General features: G+C 37.6%; 1 protein-coding gene across 2 annotated transcripts in view; it reads left to right on the plus strand.

Annotated features, from left to right (window-relative positions):
* ANKRD12 (ankyrin repeat domain 12) overlaps positions 1-18229 on the plus strand; it is a 39920-nt gene extending 21691 nt beyond the window's left edge. The window contains exons 1-6 of one of the 2 annotated variants that reach the window (XM_018081654.2): positions 1491-1677; positions 2912-7596; positions 12361-12459; positions 14602-14745; positions 16543-16638; positions 16953-18229. In XM_018081654.2, coding sequence (XP_017937143.2) covers positions 1674-1677; positions 2912-7596; positions 12361-12459; positions 14602-14745; positions 16543-16638; positions 16953-17138 — 5214 coding nt within the window. In that variant the 5' untranslated portion in view covers positions 1491-1673 and the 3' untranslated portion in view covers positions 17139-18229. Of the gene's footprint in view, positions 1-1490; positions 1678-2911; positions 7597-12360; positions 12460-14601; positions 14746-16542; positions 16639-16952 lie in introns of those variants that run through there. The other variant, XM_018081645.2, reaches the window with a different exon arrangement.
* Positions 18230-19737: the final 1508 nt, after the last annotated feature.

A 19737-nucleotide genomic window follows, 5' to 3' on the forward strand; every position in this document is an offset into this window, starting at 1 on the left:
GCACAAAGTTTAGTTGAAGGCCAGTAACTGGTCATGTACCGCAGGGGTCAATACTGGGTCCAGTCCTGTTTAACATCTTCATTAATGTTTGGGGTAGAGTGTACCGTCAGGAAATTTCCTGATGAAGCAAAACTGAGGAGGAGTGGCTGATGCACCAGAGGGTTGTGCTGCCATCCAGAGGAACCTCAATGTGCTGGAGAAATGGGATGATGGGAATCTGATATAGTTCAACCAGAGGAAATGTGAAGTCCTGCACCTGGAGAGGAACAGCCCCTGGGCACCATTGCAGGCTGGGATCTGACCATATGAGGAAGAAGCTTAGCAGAAAAAGCCCTGGGGGTCCCGGCGGACACCAGGTTGATGGTGAATGACTTATATGCCCTTGCTGCAAAGAAGGCCATGGTGTCCTGGGCTGCATTAGGAGTGTTGCCAGCAGGTTGAGGGAGGTGATCCTTCTCCTCTGCTCAGCACTGGTGAGGCAACAGCTGGAGTGATGGGTCCAGTTGTTATGAGAGAGACATTGGACATGCTGAGGAGAGTCCAATGGAGAGGCCGGAAGATGATGAAAAGACTGGACCACCTTTCCTATAAGGAAAGGTTGAGAGAGCAGGGACCATTCAGCCTGGAGAAGAGAAGGCTTAGGGGGATCTTAACTGATGTGTACAAGTACCTGAGAGGAGGGTGCAAAAGGACAGTGCCAAACTCTTTTCAGTGATGCGCAGTGATGGGACCAGAGGCAATGGGCACAACTTGAAATACAGGAGGTTCCCTCTCAACATCAGAAAACACTTTTTTTACTGTCAGGATGTCTGAGCACTGGCACAGGTTGTTGAGGGAGGCTGTGAAGTCTCTGTCCTTAGAGATATTCAGAAGTGTCTTGGACATGGTTCTGGGAAACTGGCTCTGGGTGGCCCTGCTTGAGGGACAGGGGTTGAATGAGGTGATGTCCAGAGGTCCCTTTCAACCATAACCATTCTGTGATCTGTGAAAAGTACACAAGGAAGAGCATCATGTCCCATGATTGTAAAAGTTGGTTTCTCTTTCCTGGACAAATAAATAAAACCCAAACAATCAAGTTAAAAGAAGAAAAAAAACAAACCAAAACCAAACCCCTAGGAATATTTTCAAAGTTTCATTATATTTCAGGAAAAAAAAGTCATATTGCCCTTTGTTTTAATGTAGTATTAACTCTTTTGACATTAGAGGATTAACCTGAAATACAGTGCATGGTCCTTTGGTTTTAAGGGGCATTTGTGGCATTGGTCCACAGAATCTACGTCAGCTTAGTGAAATTAGTGATCTTAAGAAAAATATTTTTACATGTGTATAATACAAACTTGCTACTATTTAGCAATTAATTCCTCAACAGTCTGTCTGTGCAGGGTATTGCTTAGTTTCCACAGACTGGTTGCTAAGGAGAGTGGAATGTTCTCTGCAGTTTCTCAAGGAGTCAGGGTTAGAGAATAGATGATCCATCTCCTGTGCTTCCATTGCGTTACTTTCGGTCATTAAGAAGTAAGTTCTCTGATGTGTTTGGAATGAGACAACTTTGTTAAGAGCAAAGCAAATGGGGACGTGGAAGAGAGAAGAAGCAACTGCCTTATAGGAGAAGGGTGAAGGACAAGCTACATGGAGTGGTTAGATTTAAGGCAGGAAGATGATGGCATGAACACATGGGTAAGGGGGGGATGTATAAAAAGCTATTAGCACAGAGCTAGTAATATGTTCTGGGTGATGCAGACAGCATAGAAGATAGTAGGGACTTTTGGGATCTATTTTGTTGATATGATGTGGTTTGAATGCGAAGTACCTCAGAAGCTTGCTGGCAAGGTACAAGTCTAAACATGGTGTACTGGCAGTTTTTTCACAGAGGGTCCTGCTGAAAATGAGGGGGGATCTTGCAGCAGAACATTTTTATTTTCCTCATTAAAATTTCTCATGTATCAAAACTGCTGCATCGCTTTCCTTACGCTATAATTTCAAATTCTTCTGTTACTTTTTATTCAGTATGTCAAATCTCTAGTCCATGGTATTGAGTATGACAATACTCAGTTCTTTTTAAAAAGCAAACTGATAGATTCAGCTGAAAAGGCTTGGCTTGGAACGTTATTTGGAGGGAACAATACATCCAGAAATACTTCTTAAGGTTTTTTGAGTTCTAGATTTTCATATGAACAGGTTGTGATTTTCATATGAACAGGCTCCATCTGTTTCCTAAAGCCTAATTTTAGGAGCAGTTAAGAGTCTTACATTTTGGACTTTCAAGCCCAAGACATGCTTGTTCAAGTGCATAGCAGAGACCAGTTGCATGAATTACAGTACAGTCTGCTTTAGGCTGTCTGTATCAGGTGAATAAAGATTCATGAGGAAATTTTTTTACATGAGCAGGTGTTTGTTTTATAAGAATAAATGCTCATCTGCTGTTAAAACATGACTGAATAGTTCATATGGAGGAATGTAGTTTGGTTGTTACAGAGCATAAGAGTTGAATTCCCAGAGGAATGAGTTGTCATAGTAAGATGTCCTTGAGAAAGAGTCAGGCTATACAGGAATGTATAATGATGATAAATAATATTATAAATGTAATAATAAATAAATATAATAAACCTCACAATAGGCGAGGTTTCCAAAATTTAAAATGCACTGCTTTTACTAGATTGGGGTATAAATGCTAATTAGTATTTTTACATGCCTGAGTGAGAGCTGTAAAACTTTGGTTTCATGACCTTTTTCTCTCATGACTCTTTTCTCTTAAAAAGCTTAATTCTAGTGCAGAGGTTTATGTGTGTTTAAAGTAGGTTTTTTCCTTTCTTCATTTGTATAGAAGTATGCCTGCTGAACTGAAGTATTTTGTTCTGAAGTGTGAAGTGTCCCATCAGTTTTCAACTAATTTTTGGTTTTCTTACCCTAGATTCTGAAGAAGCTCCATCTGTAAATCCTTCCAGTGTAGATGGGAATGTTGATTCAGAAGCAGAAAAGGACCCTGCAGCCAACAACAGCAAACAAGTGGTCCCTAGTAAGGCACCACCTCCGTCTGCTCTTGATGAGTATGAGTTTAAAGATGATGATGAAGATGAAATGAGAAAAATGATAGATGACAAACATGTTCTTAGAAAAGACCTACGGAAAGAGGATGAGACTGAAGCTGAAAAGTCCAGCTTATTTGTGAAACAAGAAAAAGTTGTGTTCTCAAAGTCATTTAAAAGCAAAAAGCAGAAACCATCAAGAGTTCTGTATTCCAGTTCTGAAAGCTCAGATGAAGAAGTACTTCAGGACAAGAAGATAGTCTCTCCTTGCTCTGTTTCAGAGACATCAAATTCTGATGTCAGAGTGAAGAAAGAATATATAGTTACAAACGAACACAAGCAAAAAGGCAAGGTTAAAAGGAAAGTAAAAAATCAGAGCAAAAATAAAGAGAATCAGGAAGTAAAGCAAGAAAAAGAAAATGCTAGAGTAACAAATATAGCTCCTTCTGGGTTAGATTCTTTAGATAAAGCTAGAGAGGAAGAAACCTTTAAGAAGTCTTTTACTTCAAAAGAAGATTCTTCTTTACATCTATTTCATATCACTGCTGGAAAATCTCCAAAGCATCCCTGTGGATTAAGTGAAAAGCAGTCAACACCACTAAAGCAAGAAAACACCAAAACTTGCTTGTCACCGGGAGGTTCCGAAATAACGTTGCAGTCTGAATTAGTTCGGTATGATCACAACACTGATTCTGATTATTTAGTAGAAAGCTCTAGTGGCAAATCCAGCAAGCACAAAGAAAAAAGCAAGCATCATCAAAAAGATTTTCACTTGGAATTTGGTGAAAAATCTAGTCCTAAAATTAAAGAGGAAGATAATAGCTCAACATTTGAGAATTCAGAGTATACTTTGAGAAAGATTGACAAGGAAGGTAAAACACTTAAAAAGCATAAATTAAAGCACAAAGACAGAGAAAAGGAAAAGCACAAAAAGGAACAGGATGGGGAGAAGGAAAAACATAAGCATAAAGATAATGGTAAAGAAGTTCAAAGAAGTATTGAGTTTGACCGAGAATTTTGGAAAGAGAACTTTTTCAAAAGTGATGAAAATGAAGATACATTGTTAAATACAGAACACGAATCTCTTTCTTCAGACAGAAAATCAAAGCTAGAAAAGGCTATGGCAAAAGAAGATAAGTTAGTTAAGGAGAGACAGTTCCAGAAAGAAAGAAATACTAAAGAGGAGAGAGAAAAAAACAAAAAGGAAAGTGAGAAGTTTCTCAAGGATGGAAAAATAAAAGATATAAAAGAAGAGAAAGAAATTATGCTTGCAGATAAAGAAATGGAATTGTTCTGTTTTGGTGTTAAAGATGAGGCAGGCAGCATGCATTCAATAGAAAGAGAAACAGATACTGAAAAGCAGGAAAAGAATTTAAAGGAAAATAAAGAAAAGACTGAGAAGCGAACCTCAGCCAAAGAAAAAGACGTTGAAAAGATAGAAAGAAAACATGGAGAAAAAGAGAAAAAGCTAAAGCATGAATACAAGATAGAGAAAGAAAAAGCAGAAGTAAGTGAAAGTACAGAGAAAGTAAAGGAGAAGCCCAGTTTTCAGCAAGCAGAAAGATGCCATAAGGAAAATGATAAAGTAAAAAGCATGGGTACTCTTAAAAAACTTGATGACAAAGAAAAAAATAAAGAAAAAACTGATAAGAAGCATGACAAAGAAAAGACTGATAAAGACAGACATTGGGCTGAAAGCAAAGAAAAACACTGTACTGAAAGAAAAGTCAAGCAGTCTGAAAAAGAATCTGAATATACTAAATTAGAAAAAAACAGAAGTAAAGAAAAGGAATTTGAAAAGAAAGACAAATCCAAAGACAAGGAGATCTCATCAACAACAAACTCAAAACACTTGCAAGAGGAAAGGAGATGCAGTATTACAGAAAGTAATAAAACAGTGCATGACAAACTGTCATCTTTGAAAGAAAAACCAAAAGATGATTTGTTGAAAACTCCAGATGGTAGAGAGAAAGATAAAAAAGATAAAGACATAGACCGATACAAAGAGAGAGACAAGCATAAAGATAAACTGCATCAAAGTAGTTTACTTAAACTGAAACTTGAACATGAGAAACTTAAGCCTAAACCAGCTCCTGCACCAAAGGATGCTCGACCTAAAGAAAAAAGATTAGTCAACGATGATTTAATGCAAACTAGTTTTGAAAGAATGCTGAGCCTTAAAGATCTGGAAATAGAACAGTGGCATAGAAAACATAAAGAAAAAATAAAACAGAAAGAGAAGGAACGTTTAAGAAACCGCACTTGTTCAGAACTTAACAAAATGAAGGAAAAACCCAAACACTCATTTGCTGAAGTAAAAAGCAAAGAACTGATTCGTTCAAAAAGTTCAGAGTTGCCAGATGTTTGTATGAAGGAAAAACAGCTAAAAGATGCTACAAGTAATAGATCTCAATCAGTAGATACCAGAAGTGTCAGTGTTATAAAACCTTCATTGGCTTTAGATAATTTAAATAGATCCCCCAAATCAGACAGTGAAAAGATGGGTCTGAGCTCCAGGTCAGTGTCTGTCTTGTCTGTCGCAAGCTCTGAGGATTCTTGCCATACCACAGTAACTACTCCAAGGCCTGTAATCGAATATGATTCAGACTTCATGCTGGAAGGTTCTGATTCCCAAATGTCTTTTTCACAATCACCATTTTTGGCAAGTGCCAAATCACCAGCTCTTCTTGAGAAAGAGACCGATGGTCTTGCTGAGTTGCCAGATCGCATTAAGCCACCTTTCTCAAACAGGCTTCCAGCAATGTACATTAGATCAGCATCTGTTGAAGATGTTAAATTGGTTTTAAATGAGTGTAGACCTGTTACAGAGGTTCGAAGATGCAGCATGCCTGCTGCTGTTTCTGAACACAGCAAGCAGCCTCAAATGTCAGAAGAAAACCAGAACGCTCTGCCATCAGTCCAGACTTGCGCTAGCACTTCTCCTAAACCAGAACTACCGTGTGGCATGCTCGAAAGAGACTTTCAAACCAGTATGACTGTACTGCAGTCAAACTTTACATCATCTCCAGATGGAGTTGTTAGCAACAAGCAAGTAATGACGGGTACAAGTACCGTTAAAAATACTGCTCAGATGAGCCCTTCTGAAGAGTCCAACTTGCATTTAGAACCGTGTAGTCAAAGTGATGTAACTCAGCAAAACAAACCATGGGATGTGCCTTTTGACAGACTTAATTCGTTAAACAATGAGTTTAACAGCTCAGGTTGTGGTGTGTCAGAGCAAGATACTACCTGTGTTATAGCAATGCATAATTCTGAAAGCAGGACATTAAAAGAGCAACAGGTACCTGAATTTTTGTCTCAGCATGCTGAAATTAAGGGAAGTTCCAGTTCTCAAGAATCTGCATCATTTTTGCCTTCACAGTCACCTTGTTCTTTACCTATCCAGCCACTTCCAGTTGTGTCTAAACACATTTTACCAGGCATTAGCAGTCAAGATTCATTATTTGTACAACAACAAAATCTAGTTCAAACTACAGCTTCTGCTTTGGATACAGATGCTATGAGTACCAGAGAGCTGGAAAATGCTCTCTTCCCTTCAAACATTAAGAAGACCGACACACCCATTGCTCTATATTCTGAGAGCTCTGCAAAGGATGTTTCACAGAGCTATGAAAGGGTGAATGATTTACCAGTGGTATCCTTAGAGAAAGGTATTCCTGAAAGTGATAGCAGTTCACAATTAAATGTGAATTCATACACATTCAGTAAAGTTGTTTGTAAGAACGCTCTGAGTGAAGTGGATAGTAACACAGCAGATACTTCAGATATTAGAAATGAAAAAGACCAGCAAGAGAAGTTGTTCTCCACACATGTTGTTGATGGTAAAGCCAATGCCGATCTCTGTGAACTAAGTTCAGGAATGTCAAAGGGAATTACGAATGAATCAGGTAATAAAAACCCCTGCACTGCAGACAGAGAAAATGTGTTGGCAGATGATCCACCACAGTACTCCTCTTTATCTAATTTGGAAAATAGTTCACAACAGATTACACAGGAAGAGGTGCATAAGTACAGCCAAATAGTTAAAGTAGAAGAAGAAATTGCTGAGGATCAGAAGGTGGAACAGCAGGAAGTACCTCAAAGAATCACGAGGAACAGAGCAAATTTGCTCGCTAACCAGGGGAAGCAGAATTCTCTTGGCTGCACACAAACATCAGAAAAAGAGCCTGAATCATCAGCATCTATGAAAGCAAGGATTAGATTAACTGAAGAGGATGATGCTCAGGTACATCATCCACGAAAAAGAAAAGTGTCACGTGTGCCTCAGCCTGTGCAAGCAAACCCTTCTTTACTGCAGGCCAAGGAGAAAACCCAGCAGTCTCTGGCAGCTATTGTTGATTCTTTGAAACTTGAAGAGATTCAGCCATACAGTTCTGACAGAGCAAACCCTTATTTCGAATACTTGCACATAAGGAAGAAAATAGAAGAGAAGCGTAAATTACTGTGCAGTGTTATTCCTCAGGCACCTCAATATTATGATGAATATGTGACCTTCAATGGCTCATACCTATTGGATGGCAATCCGTTGAGCAAGATATGCATCCCAACTGTAAGTAACATGGTTTTTAAATATACACTACAGGGAAAGGCATGTTTCAGTTTTATTTTTGTAACTTTCATGTTCTTCCTAACTTGCTTCTGAATATTCTGCTGAAAACAGTAAGTTGACGTATGCCAAATTAATATTGACTAATAAGGTCATATTTAAAAGCCTTGGCTAGTGGAAATAGCAACAGTGGTTTCACAGTCATTGTAAGACAGGCCATGTAGGACACCTGTAAAAGGCACAAAGACTATATTTCAAAGTATGTACTAATATAAAGCCTGTCCTTTCAGAAGTGAAATCAGATATTGAGAGCTTCTCTGAATTTCTGCTGTCAAAAATTTTGTTAAAACTAATTATTCAAAGCTGTTTCATTTGGAGCTGTTTCAGTTGGTCTGTGAGTGAACCAGGGTGTATAGTAAGCTTTGCCACAGTGTACCAGGCTGTCAGCCTCCCCAAGTCTACAAATCTTTCTCAGTAGATGTTGCAGCTTCTATAACATCTTTATCACTGGAGGCAGAGATTCTGTTTTTTTTTTTATAGCAGCTGCTAGTCAAGTACATACTGTTTCCAAGCTACAGCTTTCTGCTTTGGCATCACACTTCAGTGCTTTATTTGGGATAGGCAGAAAGTAGAGAAGCACGGCACATATTTTTCCCTGGCCCATTTTCCACCTGAGCGATAGAATTCATTTCACTGTTATAAATGGCAATGCATGTAGACACTATAAGGAGGGGAGAGTTATGGACCTGATATTAAAGCAGTGCCTTATACTTCCTGTCTCTCTTGCTGTGTGTAATAGGGACTCTGCACTTATTGAAAATAAATTTAGGTGGTAGAGTGCAAATTCTTGGGTAACAGGTTTAGAAAATAGAGATGGATGTATGCTCCCCATTCTCAATGCTTTTCAATTACTCATTGAAAAGAAATCCCTCCTTAAAAAAAGTTCATAAAAATTTGAATATGTAATTGAAGGATTACCATTACTGATTTTTTACTTAGATTTCTGGTTTGCTTCCCTATGTGCTCATATTCTGGTGATAGTGATGTTTTAAACTATTACTCGTTTTGTATATGCTTTGATGGTCCTCTTAATCTTCTACTGTTGTAGAGAGAACAGATGGAGATTTTTATTCCAGACTGTTAGAAGGAAAAAGGAAGAAAAGAAATTCTTAGAAGTCAAAGTAAATTATTAGGAAATCGATGTTTATTTTCGTTAGGATTAAAGTGTAAGAAAACAGCATAAGTTTTAATCTAAAGACGATATTCTAAGCATTCAGTTTTGTTTGTCTGAAAAAATCATCTGCAGTGCAACTAAATGCTTTGTTTACTTACTGTCACTTGTGTAAATGTACAGTTTTGATAAAATTTCCCATGTTTCTTTCCAGAAAAAGATACCGTTTACAAAATTATTGGAAGTTCAGATTTAACTTCTGTGCAGAGCTTGCTTGTGTATACAGTTTAATAATTTTATTTTGTCACCATTAAAAATCACAGTCTTAATAGTTCCTATTACAAATGTCATAAAGAGGAGTATTGCTAAACCAGAGATCATTTCATGCTCAGAAATGGGTGTTTGTTTAATTTACACATTGTCCAGCAGTGTGAAAATAAGGGCTATGCCTAGTCTCTCTACAGTGGTGAAATACTAGTATCATCTACATGGTGTTATGCCTATAATGCAGAATTTAATAAGTAACTGTAAAATTACCTTTTTGTTGAGTTTGCTTTACAGTTTTTTCCTTTGATTCTTTAATTCTCTGTTAACTAAACTTTTGCCTCATCAATTTACATAGGATATGAGAAAGTAGATATTCCGGTGGTTTAGATATCCCCTGTGTGGAGGTCTGTGAGAAAATAATACATTTAGCTGTGACACTCTGAGACTTGGAGTAGTTTGTGTAACATACTCTACATTGGAAATTTAATGATGCATTGTAGTTTATCTGATGAACTTCAAACATCCTGTAGGTGGGAGCCAGGAGATGGTATGCTAAAATTTGATTTCCGCAACCTTGTTTATATATTGTAATTTATAACTTGTATCACTTAGGGTTGTAAGGGTATTCACATATGAATTGTGGCTTCCCTCTCACCAATGCAAATAGAAAACATAACACAAGAGAGACCAGGTCAGTTCAAAATAGAAAGAAGCAAACCTGAATCTTGTAACAGAGTGAGTTTGAATTGTACTTGCCTGTGTTGCCTTTCAGATTGCTCAGTTGGTATGTTCTACGGGGTTCAGTCATACCTGTACTGTCTCCTGAGAGGAGATCCCAGGATTCTTTGCCAGTCTTTGATGGCTATCTAGCAGATATGTTTCTAGTAAAAGGGATTCTGTCCAGTCTCTCTGGCATTACTGTAGAAACTTCAGTGGTAATACCTAATTTTAGGGATGTTTTCAGAAACTTGTTTCCTAAATGCATTAAATACAGCATTAGAGCAGGCCAGTTATTTGGATGACATAGATGAGAGAAGGTTTGTAGTGGGCACAAGTGAATTTATACAGTAAAGAGTTGGTGTTCTTGCTGTAGTTGGTTTGAGGGATGCAAGGCATGCAAGAAACTTTGTTAATTGATTTTCATGTGAGGTGAGAATACGTCTTGAACCTTAGCTTTTATGGGTCATTTCTCAGACTGGGAACAGAGAATGCTCTGAAGCAGTTTCCCTCTCTTCTGTGTGGGGCCTGGGCCTTTAAGAAAATAGTTTGATAACTTTGTTTATACTAAAAACTTAGGGCATCTTTTCCTTGTGTAGTGCAGTTTCATGCTCTGTTCTTCGAAGTCCAGCTAGAAGGCCCAAGAGGCTCTTCTGGCTGTTCTTGCCTTGAAACCTTTAACTTGGACTTTCTGGTCTCAGAGAAACTGATTTCCTTTGTCCGAATCTCGTGCTGGTTCACAAATTGGGATTTCCAGCAGGTGGTGTGAGACTACCCAAATCCTGTGTTTTGGGCTCTAAGTATCCAAGGCTCACTCTTTCCGAGTTTCCAAGAAGAGAGGAAAAAATTGATCATTCCATAAATGACTGTAACCAAACTCAGCCCTGTATTTAGCTGTAGGTTTTGGCAAACCGTCTTGGGCTGGGCTGGAGTGAAGCGTATGAAGTTTATGGATGTATCCAGCAGCAGTAGTGATCCCTGGGGTTACAGAGACCTGTTGGTGCCGCACAGGTCTGAACATAATCTGTGCTCAGGGCTGAACAAAATCTGCTGTGGCTGTGCAGAAGCAGAGTTCTCCTACACATTTAAATAAAAGTCCACACAAGTTTGTTGTCTGGATGATCAGGTCCTTTCCAGGTGGTTTTTACAGTGTTGATTCTTATTTCTGTTGCGAAATAAAACAATCCATAAATTTAAGGGAATAACATTTGAAATGTAGTGACAGGACAAGGGTGAACGAGTTCAAACTGAAAGAGGCCAGGTTTAGATTAGATATTAGGAAAAAATACTTCACTGTGAGGGTGGTGAGGCACTGGAATAGGTTGCCAAGAGAAGCTGGGGATGCCCCATCTTGGAAGTGTCAAGACCTGATTGGATGGGACTCTGAGCAACCTGGTCTAGTGGAAGGTGTCCCTGCCCATGGCAGGGGCATTGGAAGTAGATGATCTTTAAGGTCCCTTCCAACCCAGGCCTTTCTGTGATTCTGATTCTGTGAAATTGTTCAGATGGTATGGATGCTAAGCTAAAACATGCTGATACCCATTATGATTGAGACAGATCATTCCAGTATGTGTTTGTGGTTTGTTGGTGTGTTTTTGGTTTGGTTTGTTGGATTTTTTGGTGTATATTTGTTTTTAATACTGATGACTTATAAAAAATGGCATATGCCATAAATGTTACTGGTTCGAGAGCCAAACCATTTTCGTTGAGAGAAGTGTATCCTGCATAGTAGTTTGAAATGTGAAGGAGTTGAATGTCATAACAAATAATAACTTAAGGAATGAACAGCAATTACTTTTTCAGTATTTTCTTTAATTCCACAGACATTGGCTAACTTCCAGCATGGAGGGGAAATGTCCTGAAATAATATTCCAGTATAATAATAATTGAATAATTTTTGGTAGATAAATCACTTTGTTACTAGAGTGTATAGGTACAGGACTGATACTAGTAATGCAGTGTGTCTGTATTTCCATAATGGATTTATTACTTCTTCACAGTTGCAAGATCTGTGTTATTGCAGAGAACTATTTATGTTTACATGTTCGTGTTAGGTAGAGTATAATACCTGTAGGTATGTATTTCAGCTCTGGTTTCAGAGTATCAGTGGTAGTAAATAGGGTTGTCTTTTGTGCAGTATAAAATGCTGTTGCCACTGTATGAATATATCAAGTGGGGGTTTTTTTTTAACAGTACTTTTCATTTTCTTACTTTGCTCTTGCATTTTTCTAGGCAGTTTTTATCTTCTTGAAATGAACAGCTGTGCTTTAAAGAGTCTTTAGAACTGAAAGCAAGTTGTATTTTTACTATATTCTACTTTATAGCCCTTTTAAAAAAACAGCTATGGAATGCTGACAGTGACTGGTTAAAAGTACTAAACAGCTTGAAATGCTATTTCATTTGGGTTTATTAATTTTTATGGTAAAGAATTCTTAAAACCTTTCATTGCAAATACATCAAAGTCACGTAATTAGTGGAAAGTTAAAAACTCGTATTTTCCCTAAAACATACCTTGCTTTATGGTTTCTTGGGTTTTCTTAATAGGTCATACAGGCAATACTAAACATGTTAAATACATATTCACTGTACTATTTATAATTTTTTTTCCACAGATTACACCACCTCCATCACTGTCAGAGCCACTTAAGGAACTATTTAAACAACAGGAGGTTGTAAGGATGAAACTGCGTTTACAGCACAGTATTGAAAGGGTAAGACTAATTTTTTTATTTCCCAAATTTAAGCTTTGGGGTTTTTTCTTTTTCAGTGGACAGACTACATTTTTCTCAATTTAACAATGTTTTGTTTTGTTAAACAATCTGTTTTCTATCCAAATTTATGAATTGGAGAAACTTTTAAGGGTGGGGGGGGGAAATTGTTAGGACAACTGTTAGCAGACCAGTGAAGTCGATAAGATAGCAGCTTTTTCCTGTCAGTTGCTCTAAGTTCTGGCCCAGATTTATCCCAGAGGCAATGGGAAGAAAGCTTCGGTATGTAGTTTTGAAAGCTCATGATGGTTGTAGGTTTCAGAACCAAATTGATGGAGTTAAAAGAATTTAAGAAATAGTAAATTCTATATTGAGAGAAGACACATGTGGCTCTAACACTAAAACATTTTTTGCAATATTCTGCTGGCAGAAACTGCCCAAAATTATATTAGAACTACATCTGTAGGCATCATGGAATTTGAATACAGAAATAGAGAAGATACTCCTGGTTTAGGAGTATTCATTATTTTTAGGCTGCCCAAACCTTTTCCTTGGCAACCTAGCTTTAGATGTCAGTATTGTGAGCCAGATTGCTTGTGGACACAGGCAGAATGCCTTTCTGATATAACATGTATCTTAATTATTTCCACACAGTTACACAAGCAGCTGCCTCATCAACACCCGATGTGATAGATTTTCAATTGATGATTTCAATGTGGCTTAACAAAACAGTTGAGGGAAGGGTTTTACTTGAATTTAGTATTTCAGTGTAAGGCTAGGTATAAAATACAAAGCACAAAGATTGTAAACATGGTTCAAGTTCTGACTGAGGAGATTAGTTGTAACTGAAAGCAATGTGGGCAGCAGGTTGAGAGAGGTGATCCCTCTCTACTCTGCCCTAGTGAGACCCCATGTGGAGCACTGCATCCAGCTCTGGGGTCCCCAGCACCAGAAGGATGTTTATCTGTTGGAACAGGTACAGAAGGTAATCAGAGGGATGGAGCACCTCTCCTATGAGGAAAGGCTGAGAGAGTTGGGGTTGTTCAGCCTGGAGAAGAGAAGGCTCCAGGGAGACCTTACAGCAGCCTTCCAGTACTTAAACGGGCTTACATAGAAGAGGGAGAGTGACTTTTAACACAGGCAGATAGTGATAGGACAAGGGGGTATGGTTTTAGACTAAAGGAGGAGAGATTTCAATTAGATATTAGGAGGAAGTTTTTTAGTGTTAGGGCAATGAGCTACTGGAACAGATTGCCCGAGAGAAGTTGGGGATTCCCCATCCCTGGAAGTGTTCAAGGCCAGGTTGGATGGGGTTCTGAGCAACCTGGTCTAGTGGAAGGTGTTCTTCTCCACAGAGGGGGGTTGGAACTAGATGATCTTTAAGGTCCCTTACAACCCAAACCACTCTATGATTCTAAGTACTTTTTGTGTTTTCCAAAAAACAGGAAATATAATATTATAATCCACCTTCTTTTATTTTGATAAAAATTATAACCATTATATTGCAGAGCAGTAAACACATACATTCTTTTATGTCTTACAAAATTCTGCATATTTTTAGTTATTTGGCTCAAATAGGCTGTTTTTCAAATGAAGTCCACTTTATACAGCTATAAGTTAAGTGAGTTATATTTTCTTGTCTCAGTTCAGGAAAGAATCTTTATCCAGTTGTGAATTTCTGGAGTTTCTGCATGTTGCTTAAAAAAAAAAGAAACAAACCCCACAAATTATATTTCTGCTTCAGTTTTCTTGGCCATTGTGCCTGGCATGACAAGCATGTGACAAAAATCTTCATACAGTCAAGACTCACAAATCTATATCCTAACACTGCTCCTCATACTTTTCGGTTTTCACCACATTTGTTAAATAGAACTTGCCTAGTGGAAAGTCTGGGCATGACATTCAGTGGGGGCTGAGGATAAGGAGAAGGTGTTTTCAGTTCTGACATTCACAGGACACTCTTTCCATCATGAAATGGAAATTTTGGATTTGATTAGAAGAGCGACCCCTCCTTGCCCCCGGCGGCGCATTTCTCACATTGTTCAAAAGTGTAAGCCCTAAAAAGAACTGTTTAAATAAATGGACTTTTTTTGAGTGCTTAATTTACCAAATGCATGTTTATATGTTGATATCTTACTCATTTAGGAAAAGCTTATTGTGTCTAACGAGCAAGAGGTTCTGCGTGTCCATTACCGAGCAGCGCGAACCCTGGCAAATCAAACACTGCCCTTCAGTGCCTGCACTGTGCTCCTGGACGCCGAGGTGTATAACGTGCCTCTGGATGCTCAGGTAAAGATGGGTATTCCAGCATTTCAGACAAAAAGGTCTTTCCAGCCTGACTCAAGTGAAGCATTTGGAGAGAATTCTGTTCCCATCCTGAAATTGTCGTTGTTTTGCCTGGAATTAAGATTTTGCTCACTATAGGTTGTTACTTATATTGGGCCTCATTTGAGTGTACAATAACTAGAGGATATAGGTGTATGTATGTCTTTTTCTGGTTTGTACTTCGCCTGGTTTTCTTTCACCTTCAGAAATTATGAGATGGATACAATGAGAACATTGCTCTGCTGATTTTTATGAAAACAAATTTCAGTCATAAACAGAACATGTTTCAGAAGCTTACAAATACAGCTTAAACAGGAACAAAAAAATTACCAGAATATAAGATAATTTTTATCAGTAATCCAGAGAATTGGAATGCAGCAGTGTGTGAAATGATGAAGTTAGTTTGTGAAATTTGGAAGTGTTTGTGGAGATACCGCCCACATTAAAGTTTCCTCCTCTTTGTAAGACAGCCACCAGAACCACTCCATAAAAAACAGATGACCAACAGTGAAATGTTGAATGCTACCAGATGAAATATTTTTTTTTCAAAATCACCTCAAGCTCCACATTATTTATATGCACCATCTTATTTACATGTTCGGTGTTGGTATTTAGTCCTGATTAAAACCTGGAATAAGCAGTGTACATTATGATCTGTATACCTTTCATGGATTCTCACCCAAAAGTTGGCTCCAGCTGTATCTGCAAGATAATACAATCTCATGTATTTTGTGAACAGTTCTTGTAACTAACAAAAATGGAAATAGCATTCAGCACCTTTTCAGTGACTGTGAGGACTGTCCTTTGCACTCAAGCAAAGGACCAAACCAAAGAAGTGGGAGGAAAAATGCCCAAGTTTTTGGTGGACAGAGTGTTAGATGGTCACAGTTCACCTAAATGTCTCCAGCTCGTGGTTAGAAGATCAGTGCTGCGGAGGGCTCTTTCTAGAAGAAGCCTTTTCAGCTGTCATTCACATCTGAAATCTCAGCTCTTTTCTAGAAATGTCAATCTCTGCAGGTTTGGTTGGCCTTTTTTGTTTCTGTTCTTCCCGTTGCTACAGTGTGCAAGTTCCTGCAGTGTCTTTTTTTCTCCCTTAAAGAGTAACAGCAGCTTGTTCTATTTAGTGATTATTATTTAAATGTTAAATTGGCAGAGTCTGGCTTTAGGACTATGTATATAGAGTATCTAGTTTCTTACAATGGACAGATGTGACATTCCAGATTCTTATGAAATAGTTGGCATTTTAAAAATAACTTTCATTAGGCAGGACATAAGACAGGTCTGCTCACTTTTTTTAATCTCCCTTTGGGGATTTTGATGGTAAAAATATTTTTTATTATTGCATTGAATACATTGAAGTTTGCTTAAGTTTTCCATGTTTTTGCTTTTCCCTGAGGGAATATTAATTTGTTACTGAATTTTAAAGAAAACAGAGTAATTTTGTTGAAGGCTCTGACTTCTGTTAGTTAAGACTTTAAGGCATAAATCTTTAAGCCTCCTACTCTAAATTTGAAAAGTAGAGCACAGTAAATAGCTTGAGGGAATCTGAAAATACCCATTTTGAGTGAGCAGCTGGCTCACAGTGGAAGCGGTAGTCAGCATTTATGCTCATAAATACCTTTGTACTTTGAGTTCATGTTTTCATCGGGTGGGATTGTTTATTGTTTACGTCCCATAGAGTAAGTTTTGTGTTTTAAAGTATATTTAAGATTGAATCGTCAAGTAACTTTGAGTTTGAATAAATTTTTGGGTTTTTTGCAGACTGATGACAGCAAAACTTCGGTGAGGGATCGATTTAATGCAAGACAGTTTATGTCATGGCTGCAGGACGTTGATGATAAGTTTGACAAGTTAAAGGTATACTCCTTTCTATTTCCACTTTAAAAAAGAAAACTAATGTCATCGAGAAGATGAAATTAATAAATAGTAGATTTGAGTGCAGTATCATAGGCTTTTGTAGAGGTTTTAAGGGCAACACAAGGTCCAGCAGTATAAAAAACCTGACCTTTGCTGCCATGTAGTGTAATGGAATAATCAGCAAATTTCTAAATACGTACTGGGGGAGTTACTTACTATCACCAGAGGGGCTCTTAGATATATTTCCTGTTTTCAAACTTGTTGCATTATTTTTTCAAATACTGAAATAACTTTTTTCCTCAATTTTAAAATAGACATGCCTTTTGATGAGGCAGCAGCACGAAGCAGCGGCGTTAAATGCGGTACAGAGACTGGAGTGGCAGCTTAAACTGCAAGAACTTGATCCTGCTACATACAAATCTATCAGCATTTATGAAATTCAGGAGTTTTATGTTCCTCTTGTTGATGTGAATGATGACTTTGAATTGACGCCAATATGACAATTAGCATCTTCTGGCTCACCCTTCCCCTTGGACAGCTAGAGGCTGAGGTGCAGGGATACACAGATGTATTTTTCTTTTAAGAGGGAGCACTTAATTCTGTGGAATACTACCTTTCTCAATAATTCAGGTGTTCCTTCAGAGAAGCGTGGCATGGACTCTTGTTCAAACACAGAAAATGGATGCAAATTTTAAATTCAGATTCCCAGTAAATGCTGTTACATGTAGTGTAAAATTGCCTGTAGCTTTAGAGCTTATTGCTGAAAAAGATGACAAAACCTGGTGAGTTAACAGCGCTGGAAGCTGTTAATAAGTAAAACATCCACTCAGAGCCAAATGATACTTAAAATCTGCTATAAAGCTTTGTATTATGAAATTTCAGTAACAGTTGAACTCCCACAGAAAAATGATGAAAAAGCCTGTGGAAGAAAATGTAAGATTTGGAGGAAATAATCAATTAAACTTATTATGTTTTGTAAATTACTGTACAAATTTCTTTTTGGAAAAAGATGTAATATTGTCTTCATTTTTTAATAATTTATTTTATACATATTGTGCAAATGTAAATAGTCTTGTAATTAATGTTCAAACCTGTATAAAATAGATATTTTAAATGTAAAACTGTTTTTGTCTAATGTTTTATTGGACCAAAGTTGTACTTTTTATTACGTGTAGTGTGTTCCTGGTTGGCAGTTCCTTTTTGTATGGCATGCATTTTGATTTAGCTGCTTGTTTCATCACCATAACTGTAAAAGAATTGAACTGTATTGCATGCTTCACAGGACTCTTAACTCCTTTCCTTCAATAACTGATACCCAAACAACTGTAATATTTACAAAATCATATTTCATATTAGTCTGCTGTTGTAATGCCATACCTGTGACTTCCTATACTGAAAATATTTTTGTGTAAAACGAAAAAAACCCTTTTGCTCTTATATGGTGGTCTCGAAATAGAGCCTATTTTTTCCAACAAAATGCCTTTGAATTAAAATTCTTAAATTGTATATTGTCTATTTTAATATTAATCTATGGAAGGGATATGTAAATAGTTGTAAATATAATATTTAATAAATTTTATTGGTCATGTTATTAGTTGGAATTTCTTAATATGGTTAAAACTTGATACAACAAAACTTTGCATTTCTGGAATATGTAAGGAGGTTCAATGAAAAACTAAAAAAAAATTTACTTGTGTTGTGAAATTTAACACTTTTTTTATTTTTAATACCATTAATGAGCAGACAGTTAATTATTTATTAGTAGGAGGTTACAGATATTCATGAAAAAGATTTGTTACCCTCCAGTCCATAAATAATTCAAGAATGCTTGGGATCTGATGTCTGCAAAATTATTTCTGAAAAAAATGAAGTTTGTGCAGGAGACTGGTTACCTGGAAAAGAGATTTAAAGTCCTTGGATTGAAGTGATTTTTAATTAATAGGTGAGCTGCTACAGAGAACTTAATCCTTGTGCTTGTGTGAAGGGCGAGGGTGCCTTTCCTGGGGCAGTGAACAAGAGACTGGATGGACAGCAGGCTCTTTCCCATCTTTACATCACTGCTAGTGCCAGTCAAGAATGAATAGTAACTCAAGCATAGTAAAGCCAATTAATATGTAGTTCGTGCCCTGTAATTTTTTTCCCCATTTTTAATTTGTTAGGTACCTGTGGAAGAAGTTGTTCCTGCTTTTATTTACAGGAATATCTTCCTGACATCACTCAGATCTAAAAAATGTGCTGAAGAAAAAGCAAATTTCTTCTGAAAGTGAAATATTCTTCTTAGTGTGGCTGTAAAATTTTTACATGCTGCAAAAATCTGTATTGTCTGCTTAAAAAGAAGTGGAAAAATGGATAAAGCTGCAAGGTGTTAACAACTAGTAAGTGGGTACAAGTTACTTCCACCAGATACTTATTAGAGTAGTAAAAAGTAACATATATGGCTGGAAGTGAGAAAATGATGAGATAGGAATAATTACAAGTTTTGCAGAAAGAAAAGATAAACTGGGTTGCAGGAGTATTGGTTGTGTTAGAAAACAAGCTGGTGACAAAAATACTTGGGATGCAGGAAACAATAAAAGTATTTTGGCAGTATACTATCTTAAAAGGAAATCTGAAGACAGATGTTTTTAGCATTAGCCTGCATCTTCTTTACAATGAGACAATTTTCTAGTATTGGGGTATGTGAAACAGATGTTTCAGCCCCTTAGATAATGATTTGATGGGTTCTTTGATTTGAAACCAGGGTTTGTTACAGTCCTGTTTTCTTTTTTTTTTTTTTTTCAAGTTTACTCTGTGGTATGATACCTCCTGTGTTGTTTAAGGGCACCGTGCTGTGGATTTCCTTCGAACACGATGGCGGGAGCTGTGAGGGGAGAAGGATGAGTGAGACGAAATATAACAGTAGCTCGTTGGGCCAGTGGTCCGGTTTCCCTCTCCAGGATCTAGCTGTCTCCTGGGAAGCCCGGGGACTGCTCTTTCTGGGTACCAAGCCAGGTTCCTCCCGTATTTTTCTTCCAGGGACCAAACTTGTTTCCTTGCTCCCTTGGAGCTTGGCACGTAGGAGGAAAAAGCCGCTAAACAGCCGTGTTTTTGAGGTCCTGG

Source organism: Manacus vitellinus, unplaced genomic scaffold (assembly GCF_001715985.3).
Source record: "Manacus vitellinus isolate BGI_N305 unplaced genomic scaffold, ASM171598v3 scaffold_1_pilon, whole genome shotgun sequence".
Taxonomy (NCBI): Eukaryota; Metazoa; Chordata; class Aves; order Passeriformes; family Pipridae; genus Manacus; species Manacus vitellinus.